The following is a 10277-nucleotide window of genomic DNA, read 5'->3' as shown; positions in this document are numbered from 1 at the left end:
ATGGCGGAGGTGGAAGCCGTGCAGCTGAAGGAGGAAGGGAACAGGCATTTCCAGCACCAGGACTACAAGGCTGCCACAAAGAGCTACAGCCAGGCCTTGAAGCTGACCAAGGATAAGGCTCTGCTGGCCACGCTCTATCGGAACCGGGCAGCCTGCGGCCTGAAAACGGTCTGGAGCGGGCAGGGTGGGAGGCCGAGGGCCCGGAGGCAGGGGTGCGGAGGCAGTCCCCCAGCCTGATGGGCATCATGCACTGTTCCAGCCCTTGCTCCTGGACCCCTCAACTTGGAGAAGGGCGCCTCCCACTGCTTTTCTGTCCGGGAAACAGAAATTCCTCCAGTTGGGGGTCAGCCTAATGAGCACTGGCATCATGCTGGGGTTTTTATATGTTATATGTTATTTTGAGGCGTCTTACTAACAGCCCGGTTAGCTACTGTTTTGTGCCCATATCGCAGATTACAAACTCGGGGCTCGGAAGGCTCCATAACGTGCCAAGAGCTCCCAGGTAATTAGCAGCAGAGCCCGGATTCAAACCCAAGATTGCCTAATGCCAGAGCTCATCCTCTCTTCCACGCCCAGCCAAGGCACCACCTTTTGGGCCCCCTGACAGCCAACAGCTCCCCAGCAAACCCTCTCTGGCTGCCTTACCCTTGCCCACCTTAACCTTGGCTCCTTCTTCTTCCCCCGCTCTCAGGAGAGCTATGTTCAGGCGGCTTCAGATGCCTCAAGAGGTGAGTGCCCCTCCCCCAACCTCTGCCTTCCTGCCCCCAGCATCCCTGTTCTGTCTAAGAGGCGCTTTATCAATGGAAGGAATTACAGATCATGTAAAGGTCATCCTAGGCATTGTAGGTGAGGCTTCACATGTCCAGAGAGGCAACCCCTAAATTTTTGCATTTTTGCAACTTGCATTATATATTAAATCATCAGTCGAGGGAGATTTCTTTTGTACAAAGATGTTTCCAACAATGCTTATGTTGTGGTAAAGATATACCCTCCCCTGCTGTAAATTAGGGTATGCTCCTCCAGTGGCTCCCAGAACAAAGGCATGAGCCCAGTCCACTCTGGCCTCGGGCTCCCCGAGGTTAAGGAGGGAGGCAAAGGCCGTTCCACAGGGACCAGAGAGAAATGAACGTTAAAATCAACAACCAACAACAAACAAAAACCTTTAAACTTAACTTTCACTTCAACTTATACTTCAACTTCAGTCGCACCGGCTTCAGTGCATCATCAAAATGGGAAGACTGCTCTTGGCTGCAGGTTTTGGGTTCTGATCTGGTTACTATTCTTTTAGGAGAAAGAGAGATAGTCTGAAGTGAATTCAGAAGGGAGGGAAGCAGCTGGAGAAGGGCCTGGAAATACATCCTCTGAAGAGCAGTTGAAGGAAGTGGCAATATTTAGCTCAGGGAAGGCGATTCCCAGGTGGGATAGAGAGCTGCCTCTAAATACCTCAAAGACTGTGTCACAAGGAGGAAGGATTGGATTTCCTCTCAGGGGTTCCAGGGCGAACTTAGGACAAAAGGGCAAACTTATAGGGAGATATATTTCAGGTAGGAAGAAGGAAGGACTTTCTTGATAGAGCTACGTGGCTGCCTTGAGAAAGAGGGAGCTCTCCACTGCTGGAAGTATGCAAATACCCGTTGGATGAACACTTGGCTGGGATCGCGACAGAGCAGAGACTGAATCATCAGGCGCTAGATGAGATGACCCTTAAGCTCCCTTCTGACCTTGATAATACAATTCTTACTGCCTCCCTGAAAAAGGGGAGCCTTGGGCCAGATAGTCCCCATGGGTGGATAATGTCCACTGAAGACACAGAAGCCCTGGAACTGGGGACAGCGACAGGGAAGGGAGGAAGGTGGTCTGCGGCCCAGGCCTCTGAGACCCTGTCTCCCTCGTTAGCTATTGACATCAACTCCTCGGACATCAAGGCTCTGTACCGGCGATGCCAGGCCCTGGAGCACCTGGGGAAGCTGGACCAGGCCTTCAAGGACGTGCAGCGCTGTGCCACCCTTGAGCCACGGAACCAAAACTTCCAGGAGACGCTGAGGAGGCTCAACACCAGCATCCAAGAGAAGGTGAGTTGGACCCCTTCCCACAAGCCTTGGCCTGCTTCCCCCCACTCCTAGTAGGGACTAGTTAGGGAAACAGGACATCAGGGGAGTTCAAACCCTACCTCCCCACTCTTGGATGGAGTAAATACATGGCACAGACAGGCACCACAGAACAGCCAAGCAGATGCACACATCCAGCCATCTTCGAATGATCAGAAACGCTTGTTCGAGGGTGCAAGCCAGCCAGGACCAGACCATGGGTTTCTTAAATTTCAGGTGGAGGTTTAAAAGAAAAATTGTAACTTGGTATGTATGCAACATGATCTTCCTCCCTTTCTAGGAGGACCAAAGCAGTATTGAGGAGAGGGAATTGCTGAATGATAAAGAGTCAGGAGTCAGTAGGAACAGGAAATCTCTTCTAGGAAAAATGGACCACAGCACACTGCCCAGAGTGCAGACTCGGGGAGTGCCCCGAGACGGGATGGCAAATGAGAGAGGCCCTCGGTGGAAATGAGCCCAGGATGGAAATAGGCAGGACTGTGGACCAGCAGACCAAGTAGTAGGAGGTACAGAAGGTGCTGGCAAATGGGGCGTGATGATCAGTTAGGTCACTTTCTGGTAGATTCAGAGCACAGGAGTTGGGGCTAGGGGTGCGAGGGATGAGACATCCAAGCATGATGGTTTTAATTGTGTGAGGAGATGTTTCAAAACCGCTTCAGGTTTCTGATCCTGGACACCTAATTCTGTCTTATCCCACGTGTAAGTATATACTAGCTAATTATTAACTAGACTGCAAAACTGGGTGATAATTGGTAGCTTTCCAAGACTTGTGATGACCGAATGAGATAGTGAAACTGGCTAGACTATCAGCCGTATGGGGCAAGGACTTGGTTTTGTTTGCCATTCTACCCCCAGCATCTGCAAAAGTGTCTGGCATGTAATAGTTGCTCAGTAAATGTTTGTTCAATGAATGAGTGACAGTGTAGGGGCCCAGAGGAGATACCCTAATATTTACTGAGCCGCCTGGAATGTGGACCCCTGGATGCCTCCTTCCCCACTCCGTCCTCTCTTCTCAGCTCCACGTGCAGTTCTCCACGGACTCCAGGGTACAGAAGATGTTCGAGATCCTCCTGGATGAAAACAGTGAAGGTGACAAGCTGGAAAAGGTGAGTGCTGGGCAACCTACCGGCCAGCCTCGAGGGCGCACGCGGGACGCCCCCATAACTATACTTCCCCTGCAGGCCCCGCCCCTATCTCTGGAGAGGGACTCCTGACCGCTTGCGGGAGGGAGGCGGAAGGTGTTCCCTTGGAAAAAGTGAACAAAAATAGGGCAAAGGTTAAGCACTTGGGAAAATTCCCTCATCCTGGCTAAGGGCCTGGAATAGAGTGAGACCCATGAGGAGACATTCGTGTAGCAGGGCTGGAGTCTTTATATAAATTTTTGACTATTTCATCATGGATTTTTTTTCTTTTTTGCATTGTATTGATTTTGAAATTCTAAAATATTGCATTAGATATTATTTATCTTGATTGCTGTTTTTGACGTCCCTGTAAATTTTGCACCCAGGGCATGTGCCTCACTCGTCATAGCGTGGTTTCCACCCTGAGAATGTTACAAATGGCACATTAAAATAATGTTCTATTCCATTACAAATTATTACAAAAATTTATCCTGAAGTATGAAAATATTTGCTCATGATGTCATCCTCTTAGCCAAATTTGTTGCCTTTTTTTAAAAAATATTCCCGTCTGGTCTTTCTTCAGAGGAGAAAAGATGAACATCTCTGAATGCTTTATATTTATTTATTTATTAAGATTTTAAAAAATGTTAGCCTCCCTTTTTTTTTTTTTAAGATTTTATTTATTTAATTGACAGAGAGAGACAGAGGAAACACAAGCAGGGGCCTGGGAGAGGGAGAAACAGGCTTCCCGCTGAGCAAGGAGCCTGATGTGGGGCTTGAACCCAGGACCCTGAGATCATGACCTGAGCTGAAGACAGATGCTTAACCATTAAGCCACCCAGGCACCCCTTTATTAAGGTTTTTAATTTATTTATTCGACAGAGAGGGAGATAACGAGATAGGGAACACAAGCAGAGGGAACAGCAGAGGGAGAAGCAGCCTCCCCACTGAACAGAGAGCCCCATGCTGGGCTCGATCTCAGAACCCTGGGATCATGACCTGAGCAGAAGACACTTAACAACTGAGCCGCCCAAGCACTTCTGAATGTTTCTTGTAAGAATTTGACAGACAGTGCCTGGGGAATTTGTGTTAGCTTTATGGTCAGTAAGTCCATATAATATGCAGATACCTTTAAAACAAACTGTTGTGAGGACTTAGTGAGTTGTTATTGATAAATGTGCCTGGACAAGTAGAAAGCCCTTGTCTGATAGAATGGTGATCGCTCTGGTGGGGCTTGCCTGGGCTTCTCTTACCCGCCTCCTCCCCAGCATCCCACTCTTCCTCTGCTTGCTCGCCTTCTCCTTCTCCTGCCTCTTGAGTTCTTCCTGCAACCCCAGCTTCTCAGGTTCTGCTGAGGCTGCCTCTCCTGATCTGGGGCCAAGGTATATGTATCCTCATGGCTCTAAGGTGGGAAGACATTGAGGAACTTTCTAGCAAAACTGACTAATTTTGGAATCTGGGATCCAGAGAGGTGCCACGACTTGCCCAGTTTCATGCAGCTAGCACAGAGCAGAATCAGAACTCATACCCAGAACTTTCAAGACCCTTCTCCTGCTCTCTGCCCACCACCTTCCACCTTCCTGAGAACCCTTGTAACTTCAGATTGCCCCGAACAGGTACACAAACTCCAAATGCCAAAACCATATTCAAGGGAGAATTTTAAAGGAAAATAATTCTCCATGTAAAAACACTTCACTTCTGTTAAAAGATTAAATGGAGCGTATTAATAATTTTGAGTTTATTTGAGCAAAATCAATTCGAATGGGGTAGCCCCGAAACAGGAAGTGTTTAGGAGCTCTCCACCCACAGGAGCTGGGGGAAAGACTTATAGAAAAGAGGTGGGACAAAAGCAACCCAATGATTTGATTTACTACAGCTTAAGCAGTTACATTACTTGGGAAAGCCTAGCTGGCTGTGACTGGTTGTTCTTGAGTTTCAATTTCTTTTTTTCTTTTTCTTTTTCAATTAAAAAAAAAAAAGATTTTATTTACTTATTTGAGAGAGAGAGAGGGAGAGATGGGGGAGGGAGAGGGTAGCAGTCTGCCGGATGAGCAGGGAGCCCGATGCAGGGCTCCATCCCAGGACAGCAAGATCATGACCTGAGCTGAAGGCAGATGCTTAAACCGCTTGAGCCACCCAGGCACACTTAAGTTTCAATTTCTTAACCGTGAGACATTATAGGCTTAGGTTTGGGTTTGCTTACATTAGTTTCTAGGGCATTAAAGCCACTCAGTCTAGGGCCTCCTTGTTTAATGCGTTTAACACCTCAATACCTTTTTTTAGTCCTTATCCATAAGCATATATACACAGTTTTGTTTTAATGTAAGTGCGATCAGAGCGAACCTACTATTTGGTTTCTGTTTATCAGTGTTTGTTTTTCCCCAAGCTGCTGGGTCATCTTTTTACTTACGACTTTGGTGGCTATATTTTGTTGAGTTTGTCTTTATGCAAGGTGTTTTGTTTCTTCTTTTGAATCATTCTAGGGCTACATCACTGGGAGTTTGATTACAGGGAAAGAATCCATGTTTTGAAAATCCAGTCCTGGTGTCTGAGTGGCTCAGCTGGTTGAGCATCTGCCTTCACCTGGGGTCATGAACTTGGGGTCCTGGGATCGAGCTCTGCATTGGGCTCCCTGCTCAGCAGGGAGTCTACTTCTCCCTCTGCTCCTCCGCTCTAGCTCTCTGTTTGTCACTCGCACTGGCTTTCTCTCAAATAAATACCTAAAACCTTAAAAAAAAAAAAAAAAAAAAAGAAAGAAAAGGAAAGGAAAGGAAAGGAAATCCACTCCTTCCACCAACCGCTGCATGGGCTCGCACCACCACACCTTCTCCACGGCCCCCATTGTGTCCTCCCACCTCAGGCTGCCAACAACCTCATCGTCCTAGGGCGTGAAGAAGCAGGGGCTGAGATGATCTTCCAGAACAACGGGGTGGGCCTGCTGCTGCAGCTCGTGGACACCAAGAGGCCTGAGCTGGTACTGGCTGCCGTGAGGACCCTCTCGGGCATGTGCAGCGGCCACCGAGCGAGGGTGAGGGCCTGGGCTGAGGGCTGAGGGTGACGTGGGGGGCGGGGAGCGGCTGGCAGAAATAGACCCTGGTGCAAAGTCTAAGTTGTGTCCCCTTCCCCCATCCTTGACTGTATGGTCATTGTATGGACTGTGTAATTGTATGCAGAGATTGGTCATCTACATTTCCCTTTGAGCTGGAAATGCCTTTATGCAAAGGTAAGGTTATTGAAAGTGGTTTATGAGGCAGAGCTGAATGCAAAGGCTGTACGGTTGGCATTTTATCTTACTAAATCTTCCAAACCCGGTTCATATCGTGCACTTAGAGGACATTTCAATGCAGACTCACCACATCGCACATGCTCAATGGCCCCCGGGTGGCAGGTGGCTCCTGTGTTGGACAGTCCAGCTTTCAGCCTCTGGAAAGAGGCGTGGCTTGTGTCAGAGGGCTTTCCGAGACTGTGGAGTCCAGGAGGCACTGGCTGCGGGGGTGGGGGGGTGCTGAAGGGGGATGGGGGAGTGTATCCCTCCTTCGGGGGCAGGGTGGGGCTGGTCATCCCCTACTTCCTTACCTGCACGGCAGCTGGAAGAGGGACAGGTAGCTGATAGTGGGTTCTGCTGGGGGTTTAGGCCACTGTGATTCTCCATGCGGTCCGGATAGACAGAATCTGTGGCCTCATGGCCGTAGAGAATGAAGAGATGTCTCTAGCTGTCTGCAACCTGCTCCAGGCCATCATTGATTCTCTGTCCGGGGAGGACAAACGAGAACATCGGGGGAAGGAGGAAGCCCTGGTTCTAGGTAGGAGATGGTCTTCTGTGTTTGTCGAGGGGGTGGGGGCCAGGGACAATCAGTCGTCCCCCTCCGGCAGCTCAGTCCCTGTATGTGGAGGTGGTCTGCTTTTCTTTTTATATTTATAAAACTAATAGAGGCATAGCAACATCGCTTTCAATAATGTAAAAGTGGAGGTGGTGCGCCTGGGTGGCTCAGTCAGTTAAGCCGTTGACTTTGGTTCGGGGCATGACCTCAGGGTCTTGGGATCAAGTCCCACATTGGGCTCCCTGGTCCGAGGAGAGCCTGCTTCTACCTCTCCCTCTGCTGGCCACTTCCCCTACTTGTGTTCTCTCTCTCTTTCTGTCAAACAAATAAATAAAACCTTTAAAAAAAATAAAAAAGTAGAGGCAACTCAAGGGTCCACGCAGGGGTGAATGGAGAGATAAAATGGGGTCTATACATACAATGGAATGGTATTCCGCCTTCAAAAGGAAGGACATTCTGACACAAGCTACAATGTGGATGAACCTTGAGGACATTAGGAGGAGTGCAGTAAGCCAGGGACAAAAAGATCAGGGCTGCTTGATTCGACTTATATGAGGTTTCTAGAATAGTCCAAATCATGGAGGCAGAAAGTAGGATGGTGGTTGCCAGTGCTAGGAGCAGAGGAAATGAGTTGTTTAGTTTTGGTTTTCACAGGATAACAAAGTTCTGGAGATGGATGGTGATGATGGCAGCAAACAATGTCAATGTTCTTTTTCAAAGATTTCATTCATTCATTTGACAGACAGAAATCACAAGTAGGCAGAGAGGCAGGCAGAGAGGATGGGGGAAGCAGGCTCCCGCTGAGCAGAGAGCCCGACGTGGGACTCGATCCCAGGACCCTGAGACCACGACCTGTGCCAAAGGCAGAGACCCCAATCCACTGAGCCACCCAGGTGCCCCAATGTCAATGTTCTTAATGCCAATGAGCGGGATGCTTACAAATCATTAAAATGAGGTGTGCCTGGGTGGCTCAGTTGGGTTCCCTGCTCAGCGGGGAGTCTGCTTCTCCCTCTACCCCGCCCCTCACTCCCCCACCTCCTTGTGCTCCCTCTCTCTGTGCCAAATAAATAAATTGAATATTTTGTTTTTTTAAGATTTTATTTTTATTTATTTATTTGACAGAGAGAGACACAGCAAGAGAGGGAACACAAGCAGGGGGGCGTAGATGAGGGAGAAGTAGACTCCCTGCTGAGCAGGAATGCGGGGCTCAATCCCAGGACCCCGGAATCATGACCTGAGCTGAAGGCAGACATTTAGCGACTGAGCCACCCAGGTGCCCCAAATAAAATCTTTTTAAAAAATGGTTAAAATGAGGGGCACCTGGGTGGCTCAGTTGGTTAAGCGACTGCCTTTGGCCCAATTTATGATGGAGTCCCAGGATCGAGTCCCGCATCAGGCTTCCTGCTTGGCAGGGAGTCTACTTCTCTCTCTGACCCTCCCCCTTCTCATGCTCTCTCTCTCTCAATAAATAAATAAACTCTTTTTTAAAAAATGGTTAAAACAATAAATTTTATTCATGTATATTTTACCACAACTAGAAAAAAGTAACAGAGATGTATTGGAAAATTTTGGAAAAATTCAGAAATATGTAAAGACAAAAAAAAAACCCCAAACCCTCTGTAACCCCACTCCAGATAATTATTACCACTGCCATGTGTGTCTTTCCAGTCTTTTTTTTTTTTTTTAAGATTTTATTTATTTATGTGACAGAGAGATAGTAGGAACAGTGAGAGCAGCAGATAGAGGGAAAGGAAAAGCTTGGGTAGAGAGCCCAATGTGGGGCTTGATCCCAGGACCCCGGGATCATGACCCGAACCGAAGGGAAACGCTCAACCAACTGAGCCACCCAGATGCCTAGGAGTCCTAGATTTTTTCTTTCTTTCTTTCTTTTTTTTTTTTTTTTTTTAAGATTTTGTTTATTTATTCAGAGAAAAAGAGAGATAGTGAGAGAGCACAAGCAGGGGGAGCAACAGACAGAGGGAGAAGGAGAAGCAGGCTCCCCGCCGATCAAGGAGCCCTACGTGGGGCAGGGATCTGACGGAGCCAAAGGCAGACGCTTAACTGACCGAGCCACCTAGGTTCTTGATGTGGTTCTGACTTACTGTTGTAATGGTCAGCAAGTCATTCTTTTTCTGTGCTAGAACCACTGGAGGGTCCGAGATGGCCTCACTTGTATAATGGGTGGTGAACTGGAGATGCTGTCCAGGACACCCTGGTTTTTCTATTTGTGGCCTCTCTAGTGGGCAGCTTGGGTGTCTGTAGAGCATGGTGGCTGCATTCTCAATGCACAAGCCCCAGTGTACAAGTGCTTTTAAGCTCCTGGGGGTGCTGTAAGTCCCATGACCAGCCCAGGGGCCAGAGTACAAGGGCCTGAGAACCCGGATGCTGAAAGGGGTGGGTCATGGGCGGCCACAGTGTTCTTGGGAAGTAGAGACATGTTGGACATCTTCGCTAAAGAATTCTAGATGCGGATTTCAAATCTATCTCCTTGTAGCTTCCATCCCCCTCTGACTCCAGTTCTGCCCTCTGAAGAGTCACAGAATAAGTCTGTTCTCTCGCCCTTATCTGGGAACAAACTATCATGTTCACTGATGACTTTCCTTGTCCAATTAAATAGCTTCAACCTTCATCTGTCATTAATATGACATTTTGGGGAGATCCTTCCTTTTCCATGTACCTCCCTCCTTCCTTTCCTTGTTGCCTGTCTGCTTGCTTTCCTGCCTCTCTGTTTCCTCCTTGCCTTTCCTCTCCGCCCGCCTGCCTCCCTCCCTCCTCCCCTGCCTCGAAACCTCCTTCCCTGCCTGCCTGCCCGCCTCCCTCCCTCCCTCCCTCCCTCCCTCCCTTCAGGCCTGCCTCCCTGTCTGCCTTTGGCTCCAACCTTAAAATGAGAACAAAATTCCCTAAGATGTAGAGAAGCCAGACAGGGCAAAAGCAGGAAAAAGCACTTACCTTTAATCCCCCAGGGGGCAGGGAAAATGTGGCATCCCATCGGAGGCTTGAATTCAGACTCCCAGCAGGTCTGGATCTGTAGGGAGTAAGATGTCTGTAAGAAGTATACATTTCTTTTCTGGAAAACATTTTGTTCAATCAGTTTATTAAAAGCTACATGAAACATCCCTGGCTCCCCGTCAGTCGTGTCTAAGAATAGGGAAATTTCTAAGAACCAGAGCTGTTCAGGGTTGGCATGAGCTGTAGTACACAGGGCTGAGTGACTGGAGGCCCACTTG

At 48.5% G+C, this 10277-nt stretch overlaps 1 protein-coding gene across 3 annotated transcripts in view; it reads left to right on the top strand.

Moving 5' to 3' along the window:
* Nucleotides 1-10277, top strand: part of UNC45B (unc-45 myosin chaperone B) — a 30431-nt gene continuing 20154 nt past the window's right edge. For all 3 annotated transcript variants that reach the window (XM_059378483.1, XM_059378482.1, XM_059378481.1), the window contains exons 1-6: nucleotides 1-168; nucleotides 692-728; nucleotides 1897-2072; nucleotides 3125-3214; nucleotides 6090-6257; nucleotides 6864-7032. In XM_059378483.1, coding sequence (XP_059234466.1) covers nucleotides 1-168; nucleotides 692-728; nucleotides 1897-2072; nucleotides 3125-3214; nucleotides 6090-6257; nucleotides 6864-7032 — 808 coding nt within the window. The remainder of the gene's footprint in view (nucleotides 169-691; nucleotides 729-1896; nucleotides 2073-3124; nucleotides 3215-6089; nucleotides 6258-6863; nucleotides 7033-10277) is intronic.

This window comes from Mustela nigripes, chromosome 16 (genome assembly GCF_022355385.1).
Source record: "Mustela nigripes isolate SB6536 chromosome 16, MUSNIG.SB6536, whole genome shotgun sequence".
In the NCBI taxonomy this organism is placed as follows: Eukaryota; Metazoa; Chordata; class Mammalia; order Carnivora; family Mustelidae; genus Mustela; species Mustela nigripes.
The sequence above is the reverse complement of the archived record's forward strand: the minus strand, read 5'-3'. Positions and strand labels throughout refer to the sequence as shown.